The 20,869-nt window shown below is 39.6% G+C and overlaps 1 protein-coding gene across 10 annotated transcripts in view; it reads left to right on the top strand.

Annotated features, from left to right (window-relative positions):
• Positions 1 to 20,869, top strand: part of NCOR1 (nuclear receptor corepressor 1) — a 65,858-nt gene that overhangs the window by 38,943 nt on the left and 6,046 nt on the right. For 8 of the 10 annotated variants that reach the window (XM_061470216.1, XM_061470217.1, XM_061470218.1 and 5 more), the window contains 24 exons: positions 580 to 706; positions 1,434 to 1,989; positions 3,283 to 3,412; positions 3,705 to 3,900; positions 6,369 to 6,542; positions 7,840 to 8,000; positions 8,365 to 8,485; positions 8,590 to 8,691; positions 9,201 to 9,298; positions 9,706 to 9,874; positions 10,447 to 10,587; positions 11,890 to 11,973; positions 12,476 to 12,732; positions 13,087 to 13,447; positions 13,947 to 14,171; positions 14,863 to 15,072; positions 15,823 to 15,972; positions 16,470 to 16,643; positions 16,948 to 17,113; positions 17,383 to 17,876; positions 18,325 to 18,453; positions 19,028 to 19,185; positions 19,430 to 19,653; positions 20,094 to 20,231. In XM_061470216.1, coding sequence (XP_061326200.1) covers positions 580 to 706; positions 1,434 to 1,989; positions 3,283 to 3,412; positions 3,705 to 3,900; positions 6,369 to 6,542; positions 7,840 to 8,000; positions 8,365 to 8,485; positions 8,590 to 8,691; positions 9,201 to 9,298; positions 9,706 to 9,874; positions 10,447 to 10,587; positions 11,890 to 11,973; positions 12,476 to 12,732; positions 13,087 to 13,447; positions 13,947 to 14,171; positions 14,863 to 15,072; positions 15,823 to 15,972; positions 16,470 to 16,643; positions 16,948 to 17,113; positions 17,383 to 17,876; positions 18,325 to 18,453; positions 19,028 to 19,185; positions 19,430 to 19,653; positions 20,094 to 20,231 — 4,745 coding nt within the window. Of the gene's footprint in view, positions 1 to 579; positions 707 to 1,433; positions 1,990 to 3,282; positions 3,413 to 3,704; positions 3,901 to 6,368; positions 6,543 to 7,839; positions 8,001 to 8,364; positions 8,486 to 8,589; positions 8,692 to 9,200; positions 9,299 to 9,705; positions 9,875 to 10,446; positions 10,588 to 11,889; positions 11,974 to 12,475; positions 12,733 to 13,086; positions 13,448 to 13,946; positions 14,172 to 14,862; positions 15,073 to 15,822; positions 15,973 to 16,469; positions 16,644 to 16,947; positions 17,114 to 17,382; positions 17,877 to 18,324; positions 18,454 to 18,739; positions 18,803 to 19,027; positions 19,186 to 19,429; positions 19,654 to 20,093; positions 20,232 to 20,869 lie in introns of those variants that run through there. The other 2 variants (XM_061470219.1, XM_061470221.1) reach the window with 2 other exon arrangements.

Genomic DNA, 20,869 nt, shown 5'->3' with positions numbered 1-20,869 from the left:
CTTCACTAAGACTGTTTTGCAGTCACCACTTGGATCTGTGTTGTGACATGCATCTCCTAGAAAAGGTGGCTGATGCTCACTGACCTGTGACACTAATCAATTCTTGCTTTAAAGTTTAATAGAAAATTTTCTATCAGAACACTCAAGCTTGAAGAATTCTTTAGTGCTCTGAAAACCACATTTCTCAGAAGTACGTCAGCAACTATAGAAGTTCAGGTCATCACTGGAAAGCAGTTACCTTGAAACACAGTAATCACTAACCTTGCAAAACGGAGCAGGAGAATTGGCAGAAGCCCAGAAACTGAAAGTTTTGGGGCATTTAGAGTGGAATTCTGAGTGTGGAGATCCTTTAAAATCAGCGTTATCCTGGTCTTCTCTCACTTAAGTGAAAGCATCGTTATCTGTGTTTGCTGCAGTACTTCTGTCGTCCGCCAGCAAAAGCTGGCCTGAGATTCAAAGTGTGGTCTTGTGAATGAGTCTGTGCTAAACAGTTTGTCTTTCATTTCAACCTCAGATTGATAAATCAGAATGCATGTAAAATGAAATAATATTTGCAAACCTATGTTGTGTTTTTACCAGTCTTCACGAAGGCCCCGTGAGGAGCGAGATGTATCACAATGTGAGAGTGTAGCTTCAACTGTGTCAGCTCAGGAAGATGAAGATATTGAAGCATCTAATGAAGAAGAGAATCCAGAAGACAGTGAAGGTAACTTTTTTCCTGGAAGGCAACTTGTGCATGCACAGAAAGGGACCTATGTTTTATGCCAGTTATATGCTCAGAAAGCTATGTTCCACTTCATAATGTAATGCTCAAATACAAATGGCTAAATGTGGGTATTTTGGTTTTTAGTTGTTGGTATTGTTTTAAGCTGCAGTGTGTATGTGTGCAATTCAGCAAGTTGTCCATTTCTACAAGTGAAAATTAATTACTGGTTTTACAGTTGATAGGTTAGAATTGATGGATCCTTATTGCATCCATTTTCTTTAACAAATGTTAAAATATTGATGTTGGAACTAGATGATCTTAAGGTCCTTTCCAACCCAAATCATTCTATGATTCGATGATGTGGTTCTAGGAATGAAGAATCATATCAGAAGATAAGACTTGAATATATCATGTTTGTTCTAGGTGTTGCCATAGTTTTTCATAAATGTTTCAATTTTTCTAAAAGCTATCTATAATATAATGGAGTTCATGAGCTAGGCTGAAGAGAGGAGGAAGGTTCTTTACTACAAAAATCAATACCCGTATATAACTGGTATCCAGGTGTCAATGTTGTTTATACCTTTCACAGTGCAAAGAAGGAATTTTCAATAAAACAGTCGTGATTCACAAAGGAAGTAAACTAGAACTGTTAACTTAGAGCAAGATTTGCAAGTCAGCATGTCTATAGGTATGACTGATTTTCTTGTAAAACTTTCGTTTTCACCAGGTGCTGAAAATAGTTCTGATACAGAAAGTGCTCCATCCCCAACTCCAGCAGAACCTGCTAAACCAAGTGAAGAAACTCCCTCTGAGAGCACTGCTTCAAAAGTAACCCCTGAGGTGACAACAGAACAAGAATCTGCCATTAAACCTGCAGCCAGCGCATCTCCCTCTTTAACAACCCAAAGTGTATCAGCTGCTGAAAGTCAGAACCCTGAACCACAGGTTAAGGAAGAAATAAATAATGAGGCAGAAGAGCCTATGGAAGTTGACAGTAGAAGCCATCCGGTTGAAGCTAAGCCTGTGATTACTCTTCCAGTGCATACCAAAGTAGAACCTGTAGAGACTGAAATGAGGCTACCAGAGAATATTCAAGTGAAAATAGAGAGTGATACCAAAGAGAGAGAAATGGAGAAACCCAAGGAAAAGTCAGAACCAGAGGAAATGGACTATAGTCTGTCACAACAGGTTAATACAGCAAGACAGGAATCCCATTCAGATAATGATTCAAGTGCCACCTGTAGTGCTGATGAGGAGGTTGATGGAGAACCTGATAGACAAGGGTGAGTTTAATTGTTTAGCATTCAAATATTGCCATCTATTATTTTTATAGTGTGACTGGTGAGAGTGGGACAGTACGTGGGCTCTCCATTCTCTTTGGTAAAAAAACTGTTTGAATGTAGAACCAGAAATCTGCAGATGAAGTTATAATTGATTCTTGCTCTCACAAACTCAGTTTAGTAGAATGCATCCAAAACTCCTTGAATTTGGCAGGGAAAAGAGCCTGAATGAACCTTCTAGTAGGTGATGAAAATTGCTTTAAAAAAGATAACAATCTAGGGGCATAAAATACTGACATTTTAGTTACCTTTTAACATTCCATGTTTATTTGCTTGTATAACCTCTGGAGTCCTGTACCCAGTTACTGTCATAGAACCGTGCTATATCAATCAGTAGAACTGAACCTCTTGAAGGCTCTTAATGATAGAGTAGTGGAAGTATTTCTCTCTCTTACCAGACAATGTCCCTAAATTCATGGGCAAGTGTCCTGAGAAATGGATGGCCACTTTCTCCAGTGTCTTCATGCAAATTTCCTAGCTCCTGGAAACTTGGCCCTAAACATTCTGGATAATCCACATGAGTAGATAGGGCTGTAAATGGACAACACTGCATGTCTTTGGAGCCATTTATCTTCTGGGGATGGCTGACCACTGATAATCTTTTTAGTATTCTCTTGGTGTGATTCCTGTGCAACCATGGCATAGCACCAGACCCAGTACCCCCTCCCTCTCAGTGGCCTTAATATACACGCAGTACCAAGTTAAATGTCAAAAGTATCCAGTATCATTGTTCTGCATGTGGTCTGTGGAAAAGTGCAGTTGATGGTGTTTTTACACTCTCTTTCCTTTTCAGACATCAGCTTCCTCTTCACAAATATATTGGACCTCCAAGTGAAAGTAGTCTGTTGTATACTACTCTTTTTTTATTTCCTGTGCTATATTTGGTGTTTCCTATCTATTTTTTTCCCCGAAAACCTTCTTTATAAAGAAGGTTGCATTGTTGCAGTACTTTGCATATAGAAACTGCATACATGAATTTCTGGTATGGAGGTTCTGAACACTTCTTTTGGTGTTTCTGTGTATTACAGAAATACAGCAGCATCTGTTGCCTCTTCTACCAAATGTGCTGTGGGACAAAACAGACATGATTCTGATCATTCAGCTATTTGTCCAGTGTACTAAATGTGTTGGTTTTTAATAAGTTGAGAGGCATACTTTTGCCTCTAAATTTATTAAGATGTTTAATCGTTTTCTTTATGGTGATTTTTTTTCCCTTCCTTCTGTCTCCATTTCCAGTATCTTCAGCAGGGAGTCAAAGCCCTCACTATTAAATCCCACTGGGTCAATACTGGTATCATCCACGATAAAGCAAGGGCAGATGGACCTGCAACAGCTTCACCACCGAGCTGCCGTCATACCACCTATGGTATGGGCTTTTTAGGTGATATTTGAAGGAGTACCTGTTGTCCCTAAAACTATTTGCAATACTACAGCAGCAAACAGTTGTGAACAAATGAAGAAATACATCATTTGCTTTGTTATTATACTTTTGAGGGGGAAAATAAATACATAAGTAGTAGCTTACAAAACAAGTGTGGATCGCTTGAAACGCTTATACATAAACTGCAGCTGCTGCAGTGGAGGCATTGAGTAAGATAGTTACTTTAGTAAGTACCTGTATTAATGTACTTGATGCTAATACCTTCCTGCCCTTGCAGGTTTCTTGCAGTCCCTGTACTGTTCCCGTTGGAACACCAGTGAGTGGTTACGCACTGTATCAGCGGCACATTAAAGCAATGCATGAGTCAGCGCTGCTGGAGGAGCAACGCCAGAGGCAGGAGCAGCTGGATATGGAGTATCGAAGTGCTGTAAGCCCTTGCAGTACTTCCAAGAGCCCTAATGTTGAGTGGGAAGGTAGGCGTTTTCACATCTGTCATGGAAACAGCCCTGCGTTTTATGTCTCTGTATTACAATGCTGCCTCATTTAAGAATGGAAGTGTACCAATAATTAAGTACTTTTTGATGGCATTTGAGTAAAAGTACCTGTCTGCTACAGAGAACCTGCTGCAGTTACAGTGTTGTTACAAATACGGTGTAGCCCCTTTAGATAAGGCAGAAAAAAATGGCTCTATTCGGGTGAAATTCAAACATAGAATCATAGAATGGTTAGGGTTGGAAAGGACCTTCAGATCATCGAGTTCCAACCCCCCTGCCGTGGGTAGCGAGAGAGATTGAGAAAGATTAGGTGTGCAGGTGAGAGGAATCAGATAAGTGCAGGTTCTGGGGGAGCACCTTTCAGAAACTTAAGATGAAGATGGAAGAGAATTGCTAAAGGAGTATGAGCACAATTAAAAGGGATGTTTTACTGCACTGGAGTACATACATGGACATTGAGCCCTGGAGTAGGGCATAAAAGAACCGTCATACTCCAGCCTGTCTGTCCTCAGAAGGGCTGCATGAAAGGTTCTTTCTTCTGGGGGTATGATGGTTGGTTGCTTTTGTATTTAGAGAGGCTATGTGAAGTGAAGGTTTGAACTGAACTCTGCAATCTAGACCTGTGTTTCCTGAATGTGGCTCTTAGTGTGACCTCAAGCAGAGAACAATGCTAAAACTGCTCACAGAACCTGTCAGGGTGACTAAATAAGGATGTATTTGTTACAGTTACTGGTTACAGAAACGTGATTCACATGGACACTGTAGATGTTACATTGTCCACATTGCTGCTTAAGAGCCACAGGATGCATTTCTTAGCTTTCCTTATAAACATTCATATTATGGGTTTTCTCTGTGTATGTTGGTTATATTTTCATTCTTTGAACTGAAGCTATTTCATCAACAGTTTGCAAATTACAAATAGCTTAGCAGAATGTTGTTTTTTCTGTGTACAAGAAAAGCATATCCTATGGGATGCCCACTTCTGTACCTCAGAAGTGGGTAACTTTTACCTCACCTTTGCTTACTAGAAAAGAATAGGTCCACAAACATGTACATTGTAACATGGAAATAAACTAAGATTAATGTGCCGAATATTACAATGTTAGAGATATTATCACCGTTGCATAATTCTGCATTCTTAGATTCTTATATGCTCATGTGCTCTGTTGTCTCCACAGTATTAGCAATAGAATCTATCGAGTAGATTTAATATGCATAACTTTTAAATTATGTTATGAAAATGCTTCACCTTTATTTTTTAACTAAGGTAAAATGAAAGTAACATAACCATTTTTTTTTTGCCTGTTAAAATAGTGAGAAGGGAGCTGGAAGATCAGGGAGGGAGGGTAAGATTGTGGGTTTTGGAAGTTGCTCCTTTAGGTGGAAGGTCTGGGGTTGCTTAGAAGTACCATTTAACTGAAAAACTACCTGAATAACTCTTGGCATTGGCAGTATGCAATTATGAAGTGTGGGAAAGTTCTGGGGTGAAATCTCTGCCAGCAAAAATCAGGGTGGTTACTGAGGCAAACAGAGAGGGAGGGATAACATAGTTAATGTAAATGGATTCTACAAGCCTGGACATCTTAGTCTGAAAACCAAAAGGGACTGAGATTGTCATCAGATGATTACAACAGCTGCTTCCTAAGATACACTGTGCATATGAACCTTGTCCACCAACTGCTGCATGCAGCAAAGAGCCCACAGACTTGTTTAGAAACCTTGTGTTGCATACATGAGAACACTGGTGATGTTGTGGAGCATCTTGTCAAACTAAAGAGCCTGACAACCTACACAGTACCATGAGATAAAATATTAAAGATCCTTTCTTTATGAAGATTAAAGATACAACTTTACAGCTGCACTAGACTTGTTCTGACTCATAATTTTGAATACTTAAATTGTCCATTGCCAGAGAAAAGGAATTTCTGAAGTTCTGGTACTGGATTTTTAATTGCCTAAATTAAAGAAAAATGTATTTTTCCCTTTAAGCACCACTGATGGGCAATATTAGTATTTGGAATTTGATTTGTAACTTCTTTGGGCAAACAAGGAACATAGGCTTTTGTCTGGTGGGATTGGTGTGTAAGTCTGGCTGTATTTGTATGTAAACCTGGCTGGTGCACAGGATTTGGAAAGGAATCTTCTTGAAATGAAATCTTTTTCAGTGGTAGAGCTTTCAATTGAAGGACCTAAAGGATTCAAATACTGTTTTTCACATACAGAAAGTATGAGAAAGCTTTTCAAAGCTTTGGATATAGAAGTATAGAAGCAAGAGCATATTAAATGAAGCTGTACCTTAATACTACAATTAATTGTAACATTTCTACCTGATGAGTACATCTGACATTTGAGCAGGCCCTGTGTTAAAATTGTGCTGTAAACTGAACCTTGTACCTCCAATTTCTAATCCGGAGTTTTTTTCTTTCTGATAACTTTAACCTTCCCAGGAAAACCGGTGGCCTATATGCCTTATGCTGAGGTCAAGCGAGCAATAGAACAGGAAGCACAAGTGCAAAACACAGCAACAAGGTCAGCATCACCGTACAGGCTGTCTCCAAGAGAAGTTAATAAAGCCTCTCCCCAGCCTGATATGAATGCAGCTCGCTATAGTGTTCCACCAGGTAAGTACTTTGTTAGGTATCATAGGGATATGTAGTCTTCCTTGGAAGCTGGACTGCTGAAATTTGATATAGTATCAAATTAGTATCTAAATGCTTTGTAAATTAACAAAAGAAGAAAATAGATTGTTTTCCTTGTACATGTAAATTTCAAGCTTCTCTGAGATTGTATTTTTGTTATTTGTTGCTGCATTAGCTGCATGACATATTAAAGCAGATGGGTGATCTGGAAAGTGTTAGAACAGCATTGAGACACAGTCATCAAGAGATTTTCCGCTTAACACAAGTACTGTCATATTCATGGGTGGCCTTTCTTATGAAGGGAGGAGTTAAAGAAAATAGAAAGCTGCCACTATCCTTGGCATTAGTTTCTTACTATAATTGCTTATTATTATAATCTGAGTGGTTTATAAAACAGTGAAATAACTGACAAATCTTAATTGTGAAGCTTGGGTTATTGCTTTTCCCTTCAGAGTGTAATGTCATGCTAAGAAAAGACAAAAGCAGGGAAGCTTAGGTTATGTTTGACTCAGTTGCATTCAGTTCAAAGAATAAGAACTTTCTTTAAAAACAGCAAAACAGAAAAAAACCTGAATTTGCCCTGGGCCGCTGGTTTTAAAAGTTTAGTTTTCAGGGTCTGCACTTCTGTAGTGCAGCTTTTGCCATTTCTTTTTGAGCCTTGATGCCAGGTTACATATTTTCAATTCAGTTTCTATGCATAACATACATTTGGATATAATGAATTTCAGAACTGTAAATACAGCCCAGATAGAATCATAGAATAGTTAGGGTTGGAAAGGACCTTAAGATCATCTAGTTCCAACCCCCCTGCCATAGGCAGGGACACCGCACACTAAACCATATCACCCAAGGCCTCATCCAACCTGGTCTTGAACACTGCCAGGGATGGAGCATTCACAGCCTCCCTGGGCAACCCATTCCAGTGCCTCACCACCCTAACAGGAAAGAATTTCCTCCTTATATCCAATCTAAACTTCCCCTGTTTAAGTTTTAACCTGTTACCCCTTGTCCTGTCACTACAGTCCCTAATGAAGAGTCCCTCCCCAGCATCCCTATAGGCCCCCTTCAGATACTGGAAGGCTGCTATGAGGTCTCCACGCAGCCTTCTCTTCTCCAGGCTGAACAGCCCCAGCTTTCATACGGGAGGTATGCTTTTGGGTGTTGTATTCCTGTCAGAAATTGTCAGATGAACTTGCTATTTTTGTTCCTCTTGTCTCTCTAACAAGTAGTAGAGCTGAAACAGACCGTTATTTTTAATGTACGATGTTTTCTCCCCAAGTTCTCCAGCCAGCACCTCACCAAGTAATAACCAATATACCTGAAGGAGTCCGCCTTCCAACAACCAGACCTACCAGACCACCACCACCACTCATTCCATCCTCCAAAACAACTGTGCCATCAGAAAAGCCTTCCTTCATCATGGGAGGCTCAATCTCACAAGTAAGAGAACTATTATTTGAAAACCTCTTCTTACATCAGTATTTGCTCTTTTGCCAGCCTTCAGCATCTTGTTCTGGTTTATGTGTTCACCGCATTAACACTTAAGATCTATACATGCCGCTTCTAAAAGTCCAGGAATTACAGGTGCTTTAGAAAATAGAAAATCTTGCAGCTATTTACATTTAGGAACATGGCTGAGGATCTTCAGCTTGGGTGAACTGCATCTCCAGACTAACTTTGGTACTTTGCAGTGGTATACTGTAGCATTTTGAGACAGTATCGTAGTAGTATTAGCATTCTCCTGTAAACATAGATGTGAATCTTCATTCCACAGACAAGAATTAACATATATTCGTTGTTTCAGGGAACACCTGGCACTTACTTAACATCCCACAGTCAAGCTTCCTACACCCAAGAAACTGCAAAGCCATCAGTGGGTTCTATATCTCTTGGACTGCCAAGGCAGCAGGAGTCAGCCAAATCTGGTAAAAGAAAAACTGACGTGTTTTATGTAGACTATTTAATGACTTGTAATTAAAGGAAAAAAAAAGCCAACAAAACTTTTCTTCTTTATTCTTCTTCTGAATAGCTTCCCTGCCCTATATAAAACAAGAGGAATTCTCTCCCAGAAGTCAGAATTCCCAGCCTGAGGGACTCCTGGTCAGGGCACAACATGAAAGTGTGGTTCGAGGTAAAGAAAATCACACAGATTTAGAAACTTTATCAGAGCCTGAGAAAACTGAGAGGATTAACTTCTAGAGCTCAAACTGCTGAAGTGTTACTTTTAAGTATTATATAAGTACCATAAGATTATATGATTAATCTGCTCCCTATTTCCAATGCATGTGTATTTGTAGCTAGCACCTCCTGTCCGCATGTCTCACTTCAAAACAGTTGTTTCAAGGCGTGCCAGTTTCAAAATGAAGCTGCTCACTAGAGCATATGCAGAACAATACATGTCAAATATCCAAATACATCAAAAGAAAAGAAACTAAATTCCATGGGTTAATGCTGCAAAAGGCTTTTGGTCTGTAAAAGAGGAAATGATGTGACTGCTCAAATGCATGCTGTTAAAACTGATTTTTTTCTCTGTATTTTAATGTAAGCTAACAATTCTCACTAGAGTTTTTAATTGTTTCAACTAGAGTAGCTATTTTTTTGTTATTCTGTGATGTATCAGGATGTCTTACTTCAAATCAGGTACATCAACGATACAGGAGGGAAGTATAACACGAGGAACTCCAACCAGTAAAGTATCTGTTGAGACCATTCCTTCTTTGAGAGGCTCCATAACTCAGGTATTTTTCTGCTTATTGAGAAGGCTGAGGCAAACCTGCATATTTAAGCTGTCACTGTGGATATATTTTCATGACTGAAAAAGTGAATTATTATCACAAGTAGGAACTGCCTTGAATAAAGAAATTTTAACACAATCAGATGGTCAAATCCTACTATTGCTGAAGTTGTCATTACCGTGCTTTCATCTTCATGTAAATGAGTCTTTAAATAAAGCCACCAGAGCTTTTGGTAAACCTAGCTGGAGGGTTATTAACAACTTCCATACTGCTTGATAAAGTAGGTGGCTTTCTACATCTAAAAATGTTGTGGGTTTAGGTTGGTTTTTTTTTTTCCCTTTACTGCTATTATCTTAAGTAAGTGCCCATGTTCTGAGTTACATTTGATTGATTGATTGATTGAATTGCAGGGTACACCAGCTCTGTCCCAGGCTGGCATAGCAGCTGATGCATTATTGAAGGGAACCATCACCCGGTTAGCTACAGAAGACAACAGCCCAGAAAAGTGCCGCGAGGAAACTTCAGCCAAAGGCCATGTTATTTACGAAGGCAAAAGTGGGCATATTTTGTCTTATGATGGTGGGTGTTTGTATATTATACCTGATTAAAGGCAAGACTGCAACATGTTCTGCTTTTATAATCCATAGCTGAATTGTATCTGTTTCCAAGTGGTAGATATAAACCTTAATCGGTGGGGTGCCATCTGGGAGAGGTATTGACCTGCATGTGTTTTTTGAGAGTCTAAGAATTAAAGTGATTCAGAAATTGTGATGGTGTTCTGAAGAGTCTATTGTACTATATATTTAAAGTAATAGTTAAACTGTTTAATTTCTTTGCCGTTTATTTCCAATTTGTCATGGAAGATTTTTATTTTGAAAGGTTAAGCAAGTTTGAAATTATCTGCATTAAAATCAGAATAAATGTATCCTTTAACTTTGAACTTAAGATACGGATAAAAGAGTAACTGAACAAATAATTTTTTTTAACAAACTATAAAGGATCTTTTGAAGGTTGAGATTTAATGTTACAATACTCAACTGAAGTTGTCTTGTTAAAGTATTAATGACCTGTGGTCTCATTAAATGTTATGCTCGTGTATCTCTTTCTTATCAGCCACATTTTCCTAACCACACTCTTATAAATTTTGCCAGCTATTAAAAATGTTCGTGAAGGAACAAGGAGTCCAAGAACAGCTCATGAAATTGGTTTAAAGAGAAGCTATGATACAATGGAAGGGAATATAAAGCAAGGAATGTCAATGCGTGAGTCTCCGGTGTCTGCACCACTGGAAGGTAAAAACAGCTGCTTCCAAGGTGTTTTGTGTTTTATCCAAATATTTTGCATTGTTGTAAGAGTACTTAGAGTTATTTTATGGAGCAGATGAAAAGAGAAATGAGATTTAAATCTTACACTACTAACCAAATCTATGTAATAACCACTACAAGCATGCTGGAAATATGACTGGCGTTCAGCTAGCACTTACTCCTCTTAGTAGATCTGACACGTGTGACTGACTCTGAATCACAGTCCCAGCAGGTAATGTAGAGCTCAAACAACACCAGTGTGGCCTCCATGGGCACACCCGTTAGTTAAATACTGATCTCAGCCATGGCACAGTAACTCTGGAACACTCTGGTGTGACCTTCTGCATTCCTGCAGTAAACCTCTTGGATTATGCCAAGAAGAAGATTGCACAGCTGCTGTATTCTGCTTCAGGGCATCCCTACTATGATTTTGATTTAATAACCTATAATGAAACTAAGGCTGCAAAGGTCAAGTCAGGCCATTGCATAACTTTTCTGATTGCTTTTTAAAAATACAAGTGCAAGAAAATGTTGCATACCTGAACTATGGAGTCTTACTCCTTAAGTGTGTTTTTTTTCCCCATATTTGGGTAGCCCTTAAACGCTATTTTCTGTACGCTTTCAGCAGAAGGAGCAATATGAATAAGAAGTTCCTAGGATCTAGAAATTCAGTCTTGCCTTTAAGTTTCTTATGCATTTGCCTCATCTCTGGGCTTTTTTGGGATATGAGAAGCTGCTCTGATACATCTATGCTGTATCTCATTGCTTTGACACATTTTCTGTCCTCAAACTGTGGAAAACCATGAGTTCTTTCGGGATTTGATTCAGATTCCTACTCTTAAGAACAGTAAATTCAGCTCTTCCCAGATGATTCAGAATGAACTTTGATTAATTTGAAAGAAGCCGAGATTTTTTCTGAGGTGTTTTTTTTTCCTTTTTGCTCGGGTTCCTATCATGATCACCTTTCTTTAAGTAAAGTGAAGTGTAAGAGAAGCAGTGACTGCCTTTGGGGCAAGAGTTAAGCTTAATTATAAAAAATACCTTGTGTTTTCTAAGTATGTTAAAACTTGCAGGAATGTAATGGCATGAATGCCTGAACTGAAAGACTTATTTTTTTTTTAGGGCAGGATGGTGTTTATAACATGTTGCTACAGTGCCTAGCATTCTGAGGCTAGGACCTCTGGGCACTACCCTGATATAGATACTATCTGTGATGTATATAAGAAGGAGGAGGATTTTGTTGGGCTTCTTTGAACACTTGTTTAGTTCTCTAAATTATGTTCATTTTAGGTTTAATATGCCGTGCACTGCCTCGGGGTAGCCCACATGCTGAACTAAAAGAGAGAACAGTGTTGTCTGGCTCTATAATGCAAGGTAAAGTATTCTGAGTTTAGAAGGCAAGTATTAATTACAGCCTCAAAAATCTGGATTTCTGAACCTTAAAACTGATGTTAACAATGGTAGCTGTGTTAAAGGTGGAGCTAATTTCATTAAACATGTTTTTCAGAGCATAAATCAGCAGTTTCCTGATATGCTGTATACAAAGCTAGTGTGTAAATGTAGCATTTTATTTCTTCTTGGAAATCAGACTTTTTTTCATACAAATACTTTTGCAATTAGCTCTTTTTTTGTAAATGTGAAGATGTGTGCTATTTCATTTATTTCAGCATCTGAAATAACTTGGGATGCTTTCAGTAATATATTGAATATTTGTTCAGTGTTACTTCTGTGGTGATTTTCTTAGTCTTGAGAGCATATCATAGATTATAGCAAACCAAAGTGCCACCATTATGACATGTAGTTATTCTACTCTCTTTATGAAAAAAGAGACTTGGTAATTACTAATGCCAGTAATGTGTCTTTCCTTCTATAAAAGGTACACCAAGAGCAACAGCTGAAAGCTTTGAAGAAGGCTTGAAATACCCTAAACAGATTAAGAGAGAGTCTCCTCCCATAAGGACATTTGAAGGAGCCATTACTAAGGGGAAACCATATGATGGAGTCACTACTATAAAAGAAATGGGTCGTTCCATCCATGAAATCCCAAGACAGGACTTACTAAGCCAGGAGAGTCGCAAGACTCCTGAAATGGTACAAACGACCAGGCCAATCATAGAAGGCTCCATATCTCAGGTGAATACAAGAAGCACTGCTACACTCACACAGTTGGTTACAGACCCAGGAGTGAATCAATCCAGGGTATTTGAATAATCACAAATGAGAGATGTGTTTTGTTTTTTAAGAAAGCCACCAACTTGCAAAGCTTAAAAGTATTTTCTGCGGATTAGATAAATCCTGATGATTCAACTGTAGGGAACACATTTGCAAGCAAATGTGAGAGAACTGACAAGTAACAGTCACTAAGATCCAGTTATATTGTGTGTTAATGTGATGCAGGCAATGAACTACAATGTCAGCAATGTGAGGATTTTAGCACGCATGAAACATTGGCAGAATAAGCTTACCTGGTCTTTTTCCCCTTTTCAGGGCACACCCATAAAATATGAAAGCAACTCTGGCCAGTCTGCCATCAAACATAATGTAAAATCTTTAATCACTGGACCAAGCAAGCTTCCCCGTGGAATGCCTCAGCTGGAAATGGTGCCAGAAAACGTGAAGGTGGTGGAGCGAGGAAAATACGAAGACGTGAAGACCGGGGATGCAGTACGTTCCCGTCACACGTCAGTAGTGAGCTCTGGTCCCTCTGTTCTCAGGTCAACTCTTCATGAAACTCCCAAATCACAGCTGAGCCCTGGGATTTATGATGATACCAATGCTCGGAGGACACCTGTGAACTATCAGAGTCCAATGTCCAGGAGTTCACCTATGCTGAATAGAGTTAGTGAGGGTATGTTATTCCTATCCAGACAAGAAGTTTTAATGATTTCATTTTAAACTGAAGTTTAAACTGCTTTCTGTAATCCGTTCTACTTTCTTGTATTCTAATGGTTTCTCTCTATTTGGAGGGTGGCTAGAGGGAATTTTAGAAGGCTCTAAGCCTAAAATCTGCCATATTATAACATGGATGTGGGAAGACGGTTCTTTCTCAATTTGCATTTAATTATGGGTTGTATCGAAACAGTTACCTATAAGTGTAACATTTTAAGGGCAGAAGCTATTCCTATGGAGGTGTCTAGATGAGGAAGGTGTTCTGGAGAAGTGTAAGCAATCAGCTTTAGGATTTAGATTTTTCACCAGAAATAGTTTGTGATATAAAATACTTTCTGTGATGTATCACATTGCAAGATCCTCTAGACTGTTACTTGAGAGCCAGTGTATACTTACAGCTGAATTTTCTAAGGAAAAAAATATGCATTTTATTGATTTGGAGTTTTCATTGTTTTTAGGTGGAATATCTTCTGGGAAGCCAGCAAATCATGAAAGGAAAAACACACTCACTCCGACACAGAGGGAGAGTGTGCCAGCAAAATCTCCAGTCCCCGGGGTTGATCCTGTAGTGACTCACAGTCCTTTTGACCCTCATCATAGAGGAGCAACTCCTGAAGTCTATAGGAGTCACCTCCCTCCTCATTTAGATCCCGCTATGCCATTTCACAGGGCTCTGGATCCTGGTAAATCTGTTTGTATTGGGTTTCTTTTAATTTCATAAAAGGTTATATATTATACACTGTTGTGGCCTAATTTCAGCTGGGGGGGGGGGGGGGGGGGGTATTATCTGGCCAGGAAACTGAAGGAAAATATGATTGTATAAGGCTGTAACTTTTTTCTAGAAGCTGCCAGCTGCTTCTGTTTGGTTACAGACAGTATTTTTAGATAAGTATTCGTGAAATATATGAAAGCTTTCAGGAAAGCTATGCAGGGAAGGATGTGGAAGATGCTATAGAATTAATCAGGACCTCTTTATTCAGGACTGTGATTCCTTCTCACTGAGGGATTATCAGGTTGTCCCTGGTGATACTAAATACAGTAGACTTCCTTTTAACCTATCCCTCAGTCCCCTTCTGTGAGATATTTTAACCTTCTTTAGGTATTTCAGCTCTTTACATCTTCAGAACTTCAGGATTTATATTTTTAATCAAGTCTCTTATGCATATCTCCAATATGGGTTATTTCACTTTTTCTGTCTGAAGACTGCATAAATTCAGTAAACCACCAGTATTTAAATGCTGTTTTAATTCATCTGGCACTGGCTAGAGAGAATTGACAGTGCTTCTCATTAAAGTTACATAAACATCTGAAACTTCCATTTGATATCACCCAGACCCTAAATCTTCTGGGTTTTGTTTCCTCCTTCACCCTCAGCTGCTGCTGCTTACCTGTTCCAAAGGCAGCTCTCACCCACCCCAGGCTACCCAAGTCAGTATCAGCTTTACGCGATGGAGAACACACGACAGACAATCCTAAATGACTACATTACCTCACAGCAGATGCAAGTCAATTTACGTCCCGATGTAACGAGAGGATTATCTCCCAGAGAGCAAACTTTAGCTCTCCCATATGCGGGAGCAAGAGGTATGCCTGTGGTTTTTCTTATGTTCTTTAAAGTATGTTTTGGACGTGTGGTTGGTTGGTTTGTTTTGTTGCTGCTTATAAAGATGTGTTCGTGTGCATGCATACAATTGCGTAGGCAGAGATGTGTTTGCAAATGTGTTGTCCTACTTCTGTACTGGCTTCTGTGGGCATAAAGGAGAACTATATATGTAAACAATATTGTTAAAGGGAAGGCTGTAAGACTTATTAGTGTTCAAGAAATTAGACTGGTTTTGATAGTTTAAATTGGTACTCAGAAACATATTTAACTCATCCTCAACTTCAGAAAAGAGAATTATATCAAAATGAGAAGTTCTCCAAAATGAAAACAAAAGCAACAGCTAAAGGGATGAGGTTTGTGAAAAACAGAGTGATTGTTTAAAGGTGTTATGTTAGAGAGTTAGCAAATGTGTGTAAGGTGTTGCAGGATTGGGAAAAGCCTAAATCAATCTGGATATGTAACAGCAGCAAGAAGGAGTGTTTGAAAATAAAAAGACATCTTATGAAAGTGTAGCTCCTCAGACAGAGAAAACAGGAATCTGGACAAGTTAAATGGCTGATTGCCGTATCTAAGAGAGTATAACCAGCGGGAATATAGCTCTGCATTTGCCTTATTCTGTGTTTTTACACTAAGCATTCACTGCTGACCTTTATTAATGAACAGAATATATAATGTGTGGGCTGTTGGTCTGTCCTTGAGTTACTATTCTTACATGTGTCATCTCCTAACAGGAATTATTGACCTGAACAATATGGCTCCCACTATCTTAGTGCCTCATCCTGGAGGAACAAGCACACCACCCATGGAGAGAATCACATATATCCCTGGTACCCAACTTACGTTCCCTCCTAGGCCTTACAATCCTGCTTCTCTATCACCAGGTAAGTGCTCAGTGATTTGCTGATGTCTCTAGTTGTCTGACATGCTTTCTTTACCTTTTGTTAATGTCACGTCTTGGTATTTTTTGCATGTGCTTCTTAACTTGGATAGCAAAGGTTTTCTTAAGGATATCCTTTGTAGTTACATTAGGAGCACTGACAAACGCAGAATTTGCCTCATTCTGTCAGGTCTTTATTTATAGTCATTTGATTATGATTTCGCTGACTTCATAGTGTGTGTGTTGAAGAGTAGAATTTGGGTCTATAAGCTGTGTGTAGTTTCTAACTGTATAAAAAACACTTTAGTAAAAAGCTGTTGAGCCTTCCACTGTTACTGTATGTTAAGCTTTTGTCTTCTTAGAGAAGTGGATAGTTTTGAGTGTATTCGGGAAATTTTGCTGTAAGTGGATAGCAGAATATATTGGCAAGTGTTTACATCCAGTTATGCTTAACTTGAGTATCTCTTTTTGCTACTGCATTTTATTTTGTGGACCTTCCAGGACACCCTACACACCTGGCAGCTTCTGCAGCTGCAAATGCTGAAAGGGAACGGGAAAGGGAGAGGGAGAAGGAACGGGAAAGGGAGAGGGAACGTGAGCGGGAGCGGGAAAGAGAACGAGAACGGGAGAGGGAGAGAATCTCTTCAGTCCCTGCTGAACTTTATCTTCGACCAGGTGAGTGCAAATCATTACATTTAAATCAGTTGTCTTGTAGACTGTAACTGCTTCTGATCTTTCTCATAGCAATGTAGCACCTGGGAAATGGTGTGAATCCCAGTTACCACTAGCACAACTTCCATGTCATTCAGAGCATTGTAAACATACTGCTGCTGTTTAAACCTTTGATACATACTGTCACAGCTAGAGGGGTGGAGACTACTGGGAAAGGATGTGGAGGAGACAACACTGATATGTAGTACTGCATTGTTATAATAGTTACCAATATATATTGTTTGTTTCCCTCTGCTCTCTCCTGCAGGTGCAGAGCAGCCTGGCAGACCTGGCAGTCATGGATATGTTCGGTCCCCATCCCCTTCAGTTAGAAGCCAGGAAAACATCCTGCAGCAAAGGCCTAGTATTTTTCAAGGAACCAATGGGACAAGTGTAATCACACCTTTGGATCCTGCTGCTCAGCTACGTATCATGTATGATTTGTAACTTACTATTCCAGAGATATGTGTTCTAACGTTTGAGCTTACTAAAGGTGCATTGAGCCTGAGGAAAATACAACAAGATGAGGATATATCACTATCTGATTGCTCTTGGATTTATTGGAAATGATCCAATGCATTTTCAGTAGGCCAGTTTGGATAGAAATTAGTGTCAGAAAAGCTTCACTTTGTTGTGTGTGTGATATGGCTCTGGTTCTCTTTTTCATGCGATATAATTGAGAATATTTAATGTTTGCCAACAGGCAGCTCACCCCTGGAGCTCCCTCTATTACTCAAGGGTTGCCAGCTTCCCGTTACAATACTGCTGCTGATGCCCTTGCAGCACTCGTAGATGCTGCAGCCTCTGCTCCTCAGATGGAAGTTGCCAAAGCAAAAGAGAACAAGCATGAAGGCACCAGGATAGAAGAGAATATGGGACGCCGGTCAGCTGTGGTTACTGAACAGCAGCAGATGGAACAGAAGACACTGGAGGTAGAAAAGAGGCCTGTCCAGTGCCCCTATACATCTGCAAACTTTTCTGGTGGCAAGTCCCAGGGACAGTCTTCAGTAGTATATTCAGAGGCTGGTAAAGAGAAAGGACCTCCTCCTAAATCCAGGTACGAGGAAGAGCTGAGAACTCGAGGAAAGACCACAATTACTGCTGCTAACTTCATAGATGTGATCATCACTCGACAGATTGCTTCAGACAAGGATGCACGAGATAGGGGCTCTCAAAGTTCAGATTCTTCCAGTAGTTGTACGTATCTTAGTAACTATCTACTTCTTTGCTGTCTGTCTTAGCCTTTTAGGGAAATAATAAGGTGTGAAATGATTCTGATGTTCAATGATAAAATATTCACCTCTGCCCAGTAGAAACACTTCATAGACAAATACAGTTTTTGCATATAGTTACTCAAGATTCTTGCAAAATCAGAATTGTTTGCTTTATTCAGATTCCCTGCTACAACAGGAAATGCAAGACAATAAGACTAACCTTATCAGAACTCAAGAAACCTAAAATTTGGTTTACATTGAAACACTGTGCAAGCATTTGTATCACCGTGGTTATCATGAGGAAAATATAGTGTTTTGACTTTCATTTCACTGGTGTCATTATAATGGAAACACTGGTGTTGCTGTGTAGAGGCAAGAGAAATTTTCTGTGATATTTACACCTTATTCCACAACCTTTGCTTGATACTCAGTATCCTCCCACCGGTATGAAGCTCCTGGAGATGCCATTGAGGTGATTAGCCCTGCAAATTCACCTGTACCTACTCAAGAAAAGCTACAGCCCTATCAACCAGAGACACCTAAACAAAGCCAGGCAGAAAGTAAGTTTATCTGCATATGTAAATATTCTCACACTTATCTTGCTTATATTTACCAGCTCCATGGCATCATAAATATCTTGGGAGTCTTTAAGTGGCTGCTTAGCATATTCTTAACTTTTCAGAAACTTTTGTTGGAAGTATGTTGTTGCAGTGATCTGGATAAACTAGAGCAAATGTATTGGAACTGACATTTGGCATTAGACAGACAGAGCTCCTTTACATTATAGGGTAGCTGATTTAGTAAGAAATTTATTTCCAATACATTCTTTCAAAGTCCTGCATACAGGTGTTGATGCCTAGAAGTTTTTACCTATTAGTAAAGGTCAAAATATTACAGAACAGTTTGCAGGTGAGAAATGAGCTGCAATTAATCTAGATTGTGAAATGAAGCTTTATTTTATCTACTCTAAATTGTAGTGCTTATATATGAAGGGGGAAAAGGTGATTATCACACAGGATATCAAAAACCTAATGCAGAAACACTTCCTCTATTAAATTTGTAAGCACAGAAGTTTCAAACCTTGAAGCTTCAGTAATACCATCTGTTAAGACTGACCTTTTCTTCTTCAACTAGATGACCCAAACAGGCAATACGAGGGGACGATTCACCGCTATAGGACACAACAGGAACCCCCTTCACCCCAACAACCTCCACCTCCCTCTTCCCAAGCAGAAGGGATGGCACATGTGCCCAGGACCCATCGACTTATCACCCTTGCTGATCACATCTGTGTAGGTTTATTTGCATGCATCTTTTCAGATGTGAAAAGTTATATTTTGATGATGAAAACACGTTTTGAAACTTAATACCAATTCTGTAATTACTAGTTTTACTTGAGGCTGTTATACAGTGTGTCTGAACTTAAAATCATCTCATTTGTTGCAATCGGTCTCGTATTCATCTAGTTCATGAATACATAGTCTCTTGGCCAGTGTCTGACCGAGATCTCTCTTCTATTTTCTTGGCCACTATCAGCAAATTATTACACAAGACTTTGCTAGAAACCAAGCAGCTTCTCAGGCCTCTTTGCAGCCTCCCACCACTACATTCCAGAATTCCACCCCTGTTCCAACACCTGTTGCTACCCGGGCAAAGACATCGAATCGCTACAGCCCTGAGTCCCAGTCGCAGTCCGTCCACCATCAGCGGCCAGGAGCTAGAGTGTCACCTGAAAATCTGTCTGACAAGTCCAGGGGAAGGTAACACATGTATTCAGTTTTACTGCAAATTTAATGCCCAGATCTGATATGTATAAAATCTGATATTTATAAAATACAGTAACCTTGATGTAGATCAGACATAGAGGTATATTCCTGTCCTTCTCTTTGGAACATCTTTTTTGCCCTGTTCTTGACAATTGCTTGGCTCCATAACATAGATTATAACTGTTCTACCTTTACTTCCTATGCTTAATTTCCAGTCTTTAGGGGGATGAAAATGTTTAATTACTTTGAATTGTCCATAATGACTCTGATAAAGTTCTAAGTCATCTTTTCGAGATCACCAGACATACTAAAAAGCATGTAACATACATAACTAGACATAAGTAGTTATGTAACAACTGGAATGCAATTACATGTGTTGACTACTGCTTTACATGCATTAAGAGTACTTACCTGTCTCTGAATTATGGATGTAGACCTGGAAAATCCCCCGAGAGGAGTCATGTCTCTTCAGAGCCCTATGAGCCAATCTCGCCACCTCAGGTCCCAGTTGTACATGAGAAACAGGAAAATGTTCTTTTGCTTTCCCAAAGAACTGAGCCTACTGAACAGAGGTATGTGTAGAGCTGAATTTTAAGAACATAATTGTGGATCTTTGAGCTGCATACAGTATCTTTATTAAAGAGCAGTTTAAGTGATTTTTCTCTGGTGCCACAGGCGAGTAGTTTATCACTGTTGACCCCTTTTGTACTCCTAGCATTCACAACCTGCTACTTGGGAGATGCTTTGAGAAGCCTGAGGGAAATACAGTCTATACCAGTTCTGTCTCCAGTTTCTTGGTGCAAGCAGTGGGTTCTACGTCATATCTGATAGAAAGCACTATAACAAAACTCCTTGTTGGGTGTCAGTTCTGTAAAACTGAAGCGGTTTGGGGATAGGTCCAATTACTACAGCTTTTATTAAATATTCAGGCGTCTTCTGCATGCTTGGCTTCCTGGATACTGTCCTGGTGAAGTGTGGCAGAACCCAAGGCTTCCAACCCTCGTGACTCTAGAGCAGCTTAGCTCATGAAATAGCGTTAAGCTAAGGAGTTTCATTTCAGGGAGGTGTGAAGGTGGGGTGTCAGGAGGCCCGTGCCCAGGGGTGTCAGGCAGCCCTGTTTTCCAGGGCTATTTGCCAGTCTCCAGATCTGCAGCATAAAACTACATGAGATCCCTGTCAGACTGCATCAGGGCTGGTGTCTTCAAATAGC

The sequence above is a fragment of the Pezoporus flaviventris genome, unplaced genomic scaffold, assembly GCF_033815535.1.
Source record: "Pezoporus flaviventris isolate CSIRO_AGI_PZ_B2104156 unplaced genomic scaffold, CSIRO_AGI_Pfla_v1 ptg000063l, whole genome shotgun sequence".
NCBI lineage: Eukaryota > Metazoa > Chordata > Aves > Psittaciformes > Psittacidae > Pezoporus > Pezoporus flaviventris.
This window is presented reverse-complemented; position numbering and strand designations above follow the sequence as displayed.